This window comes from Gadus chalcogrammus, chromosome 17 (assembly GCF_026213295.1).
Source record: "Gadus chalcogrammus isolate NIFS_2021 chromosome 17, NIFS_Gcha_1.0, whole genome shotgun sequence".
Lineage (NCBI taxonomy): Eukaryota > Metazoa > Chordata > Actinopteri > Gadiformes > Gadidae > Gadus > Gadus chalcogrammus.
The window spans coordinates 3892153-3898488 of record NC_079428.1 but is presented as its reverse complement, the minus strand read 5'-3'; the positions used below and the strand labels follow the sequence as shown (position 1 = coordinate 3898488).

Here is a 6336-nt window from a genome sequence, read left to right as displayed (position 1 = left end):
ACCCTAAACCGCGCCCATTCTCAGGATGGGACCCGCGGCACGGCGTCAAACGGTGCGATTGTATTTTTTTAGTTCTATGTTTTGGTTTTATTTTATTTTATTTATATGACAATACATAGGTGGTGGTGACGCAACACTGTGAGTTTGCTCTGCCTTTTTGTGTCAACGTTAAGGGCAATGCAAGTATTGCTGTCGTCATTCGTCCAATAGAGGGTGCTGTATTTCCAAAGCAAGCGTTCAATAAACAAAACTGCCATCGTCATTCATTTGATATTCGCATGATCTTTTGAGCACTAGGGGAGCGCCAGTTTGAAGAAAACAAATTTTCCAGCGATGCCTTATTTGAATTGGGATCAACTGTACCCACATCATCCCGCCCAGGGTCCCTGGCATGAGTTGTTAGACCAACAAAGTGAAGTTGCAATAATTCCCATGGAGGACGAGACACTGCTGTTTTGTTTTGTTTTATTGCCAAATTTAGCCCAAACAACATCCGTGACGAGATGACAAAAGATACATGAGACGATAGTAGTACCAAAAAAACAAATTATAAGAATATCGATTGCTCTACCGAACGGGGCAACTATGGGACGAGATGAATACGTCCTTGTCCGACAAATCCATGTCTAGCTGCTTTCCCTGGACCACGACCTTCTCTAAGCAGCCGACCAGAAAGTTGCTGCCGACGGCGTCCTCTTCTTCACCTGAGAGCAGACAGTGAAGAAGGAGAGAGGACGGGGGGGGGGGGGGCATTTTTGTTGTTGTGGATGAAACAATGCAACACAATGCATCTTTGCAGTTTTCCTGTCGACTCATATAGGCTACCAACCTAGGTAGGTCGATAAAGACTTGTATCAAAGTGTATGAGCATAGCCCTTAATCAAAGTTACTGTCTCAAAGGGCTTCCAGGCCCACGTTATACCCTAAAGGTAACTAATCTACGCCATCTGTTTGCAAGATATCGCTTGCAAATAAAAAGTGAATAAATATAATGCTAGTAAAAAAACCAACAAAAACATTATCAAATAAGAATCATTAATTAGGAGTGATTTGGGTCATGAATGTATGCTAGATTGTTGTTCCAAGAAATTACACAGCTAGAAATATCTTTAATGCCTATTCCAGCCATTTAGTCCATGGTGGTTTATTCTCCTAATATATTTATTCATTGGTTTTATTGATTTATTCCCTTTCCTTTCAAATAAACAAATACATTTATTATTGATTTCTCACACTTAGAGACACCAAACAAGTTGGTTTATATAAATACAAACAACTCTTCTGAGGGTCCTAACAGACAAGATGTTATGGATTTGGTGCTCTGTGGTTCTGATTGGTTCTCATCTCACCAAGAAGTCCTCCAATGGCGAGCTGGCCCTCTCTCCATATGCTTTGTTCCACGGTTTGGTCCGTTGCACTGGCAATAAAGTAATCCTTGTCATATGACATGGCAAAGAACTGCTCTCTAAAGATGAGACTGAGTTTATTTCTGATGGTGGACGTGGTGATCTCTGTTTTCCCGTATGTGAACAGCATTGTCTGTAAATGGAAGCAAAGATCACAGATTGTTTCCACGACCACTTTTCTGAAGAGACGACCTGACTGAGCGCAGGGTGAACAGAAAGTTGCATCTCAGAGACACAGAGATCGTTTGTGTGACTGGATGAAAATATCAGATCTCTGTTCTATTTCTATTCACGTGATTTTAGATTTGTTTGTTGTTTACCACTCGTTGAAACATGTCGATTCAGAAAAGTGAATTCCCTGGCAAAATTTGGCTCAACCAATAGGAGCCCACTAGCCTCCAGGTGCTGTGGGCGGGGCCTTGGTTTGGCTCCGCCCATAGTAGCTTGCGGGCTGTGTTGTTCAGAGCCAAGTTGTGGTTTCTTGGGCGAGTATACCTGTGATTGATTGTTGATCTCCAAGCTCACTGCCAGGGCGTGGTCCCCACCTCTGAGGCTCAGCAGTGTCCCGTTCATCTGAGCAAAGTCCCCGTCCAGAACAATATCCACTCCGCCCTTCGGCGCCTCGATGCGCAACGCTAGAAAGAGATCAAAAACTCAAACTCAAACTCAATCTCAAAGTCAGCTTTATCATCAATTTCTTCAAAGGTAACAATCATACAAAGGAATCGAAACGACGTTTCTCGCTATCACACGGGGAAAGATAAAGTGCAGAGGCACAACAGGTAAAGACAAGTAAACAATAAAGTGCACAGCAGATAAAGACAGTTACCAATCTAAAAATAAAATATAAAATATTATATTACAAAATAACATCCACTCCACTTCAGGTTTTGTCCATTCCTCTTTTATATCTTTTTTTATTTTAACTCACTAACTCACTCGCTTTTTTTCATTAACTTCCTTATTGACTTTTAAAGAAAAAAAAAATCTTCTAAACCCCCAAAAAACGAAGAATATCTGAATTCTAAGCGTTGTGTTCGGCCAAGTCCCTGGAGCCTCACCCGAGACGTTGAACACGGCGAACCCTGAGCCGGGGAAATAGCTCCCTCGCTGGATGGCCTCCAGGCAGGGCCGGAGCTCTGCGCCGCCCTCCACCATCTCCCAGGGCTCGGTCAGATCCAGCCAGCTGCCGGCCCGCACGCAGCCATCCATCTCTGGCCTCAACTGCTCCACGCCGGGTCAGCACCGGGGCGGGAGGGGGGAGAGAGAGAGGATGGGGGGGAGAGGGGGAGGGGGGGGAGAGGGGGAGGGGGGGGGAGGGAGGAGAAAGAGTTTTAGATAAAGAGGGAGTGCTGCCTCTCTCAAAGTGAGAATCTTATCAAAAATATTGATAAGATGGTTTCATGGTCATTCATTAATTTGACTTTTATCGTAACTTAGACAATAATTTATAATCATAGGCACACACATGTAAAGACAGAAAGACACACACATAAACACACAGACGCACACACATATGCACGCACAAACACACACATGTACACACACACACACACACAGACGCACCGGCACCAGCAGCCGGCTGCTGTCGATGAGGATGCCGCCCAGGGCCAGACGAAGCTGGCCGGTGATGACCTCCTTCACCTTCTGGGAGTGGAGGCCCACCGTCAGGGCCTTGGAGCCGTCCACCTCCAGGAGCACAAACTTCCCCTCGGTGCTGACCTCCATCTTGGGGAGAGGGGGGAGAGGGGGGAGAGGGGGGGAGGGGGGGGAGGCAGCGGAGCCACACAGGAACACTCATTGACTCTCGGTGTACCGCCGCGGTCCACTCCCTGCTCTTCTTCACTATCCGGCTTTTTTTCGTTGTTCGTTGAAATGACATGTAACAATCGAGGGATAGCGAATCGGATCGACATGCAGAAAATGTTACAATTATCTTAATTGTTTCTAAATACACGCAATTATTAAAAAAACAAAAATAAATAACGTGTTTTTATAATAACTTTTTATAATAATGTTCAATAATATAATTTTTTATAATAATCATATGATCTAGTACTTTATCTTTAACTTTATTTCTTGCACAATGTCGCCTATACATTCATCCCTCTCTTATTCTTAAAGTTCCCTCTCATCCAAAAAATATAATGGAACACCTAATGGGAATAACGACATACTTCCCGCCCGCCCTCCACCGGGGCTACCAGTGTGTCCAATCCGACAGGAACTGGCATTCAGACGGCGGCGTCATGCCCGTTCTCACTCATTTCATTGGCCTGGTGAGCTCTCTCACCAGGTGCCACTGCCCGTCGTCCAGTCGCGGCCCCCCTGTCGCGCTGACCAGGATGTCCGCTTTATAGATCTGGATTTCGGGGACGCCGCCGTGCAGCGCCAGGATAAACCACTCCTCGCCGCTGTGGTTGTCCCCGTAGAAGACCACGCCCTCCGGGTCGAAGGTCCGGAACTCGAAAGTCGACTTGATGCTGCGAAAATGTTGAAACATGAAGTTATATGTATGAATTGATGCTACAAACTGTGTGTATATATCATATATATCAGATATGCTTATGCTACAAACTGTGTGATATATATCAAGATATATGGATTTATTTATGCAACATACTGTGTGTATATATCAAGATATATGGATATGCTTGTAGGCCTACTACAAACTGTGTGATACATCAAGATATATAGATGTATTTATACTACAAACTGTGTTGCTCTATCAAGATATTTTGACATATTTGCAATACAAAGTTGTGTGTAGAGATAGGATGATATACATTTACACTACAACTGTGTGTTCGGCTCAATTCGGTCCAATTCATGTTCCTTTTCGTATATGTCTAGATCCCCGAAGGGATCCTTTTTAAAGCTGAGTGGATTTGTTTGAAACTATAAAGTGGCGTATAAATGTGTCTATCGCTCACTATAGATTTAAAGTAATACATAGATGTCAGGTTCAAACGCTCAAAATTGATCGCTTCGCCCCGACCTTACAACCTGACCATATGACCACCATCGACAGATTGCTCTGAAGTATCGACATCTGTGTCCATGAAAAGACGTGGCAGATCTTAAAAACCACAGCAGCTGGGTTTGCGATGCGATGATTGAGCTCTACGCTAGCGTAGCGGTTCTATTGGGGTGTTTTATGTGTTGCGATACCTTCGGACATCTGTGAGGTTGGCGGTGGTCTGAGCCAGCGGTCTCCATGTGTTGGTCTGCTGGCCCAGGTTTATGACGCTGTTGCCTGGTATCATGGTCTGGGGCAGGTGGAGGTGGATATGGGGGGTTAGCGCTTTAGCTCGCTAGCATTCACTGTATTCTACTTCCCTAGCCTTAGCCTTATAGTTCCTATGTCAGATACAATGCCTGTGTCCATTACATTAGTTTTTTAACATGGTATTTACATGCGTATTGTACATGCAGGTCGACTTGTTGTGTATGTACCTGTAATTCTACATTGTATTTGTACTTGTACATGTAGGTCTACTTCTAATTGTCCATGTACCTGTATATGTACATGTAAATGTAGGCCTACTTGCAAATGTATATGCACTTGTATTCACAGTGGTACATGTATCTCTACTTGTAATTGTCCATTTACTTGTATATGTACTTGTACATGTAGGTCAACCTTTACTTGTACATGCACTTGTACTTGGAAAAAGTACACCCAAATCTCCCAAAATTTGAATATTCTCTCTCTTTAAGTGATTACACTCTCTATCATCTATTGTAGAAGATGAAGAAGTTTTCACACTAAACTAAAATATGCAATCAATGCAGGCCTGGTGTGGCGTGGTCAACCATGTTGACTTGGCACGTCCGGTCCCCTCCCACGGCCTGGGCAAAGTCCTACTGTGCTGGCAAGCTGCTGCCAACATTCTTGTGGTTGGATGGCTGGGAAGAAAATTCAGGCCGAGGTGGCTTGATTGCCCATGCTTGGCCGAACATCAAATTAGTCTCCTAATATTCAGAGCAAAACCTCTGAAGTGGTGCTTTTTATAATGACGAACTTGAAGGGTCAAATTCGGCTATTTCTAATATTAGAAAACATGGCCTCCTACTCGTACTGTGAAACTGTCTCGGCCTTTGACCTGCACTCCGTTTCTGTGGGGAGAAGTCGGGCCATTGACGTAATTGTTCGGCGATATGTGTGTGAGATTCGGAAAAAATTGTCATTAAAGATTTAGATATTTTTACCCGACTTTGACCCACCCTGCCAATGAGGGAGGAGACTACTCTTATTAAACAGCAAGCATGACAGTTCCCTTCTAACAAAAAAATAGAGGCTACGTGGAATGACAACAGAAACAAGCCACGCCACCTGTCTCCTGTGTCGGCTTTGACCCCCGTGCTCTGCACAGTAGGCGCGCCAAAAAACCAAAACCACCATGCACTGACATACCTTACCACGCTCATTCCTATCGATCTCCGCTCCGGTCGCCAAGGCGACAAGACATGCTGCGAGCACCGCGACGCATCCACCTCCACCTGCCATCTTCCTGAAAGAGCCGGTCATGCTTTGTCACTCAAGGCAGCGCACACCCCACGAGCGGTGCGATAACGTTTCACAGTGGTACCGTTTTTGAACCAAGCGTCTCGCTCGTTCTGCGATGAGCTACGTCAGGCGCGCAGGAAGGCGGATTGTGTGCCCTCTGTACAGCGGCGAGCTAGGTAGCAGTGATCATCAGATCAGAGTTCAGAGTGTAGGAGGGCAAACACCGGCGGCGATCGATAGCCCAGTCTACTTATTGGCCTCGATTCTGGCTACTGGTGGTTTGTGGTTGTTGTTGTTGTTGTGGTAGGCCGACATGCTAGTGACGTCAGTGTTACATGTTTGAACGTACGGTTGGGTGGATTGTCGTGGAAGGGGATGTAGAGGGGGAAAGGGTTTGCTCGCAGTTTTTAACACAGCTTT

The 6336-nt window shown here is 45.1% G+C and overlaps 1 protein-coding gene across 1 annotated transcript; it reads right to left on the bottom strand.

Moving 5' to 3' along the window:
• Nucleotides 1–421: 421 nt before the first annotated feature.
• Nucleotides 422–6090, bottom strand: shbg (sex hormone-binding globulin). The gene is made up of 8 exons (XM_056575807.1): nucleotides 5824–6090; nucleotides 4578–4675; nucleotides 3700–3889; nucleotides 2973–3134; nucleotides 2468–2630; nucleotides 1902–2041; nucleotides 1350–1539; nucleotides 422–704 (listed from the first exon to the last, which is right to left on the bottom strand). Exons 1-8 carry the CDS (start codon nucleotides 5935–5937, stop codon nucleotides 568–570), a joined length of 1194 nt encoding a protein of 397 aa, XP_056431782.1. The 5' UTR covers nucleotides 5938–6090; the 3' UTR covers nucleotides 422–567.
• Between the last annotated feature and the right edge of the window lie 246 nt (nucleotides 6091–6336).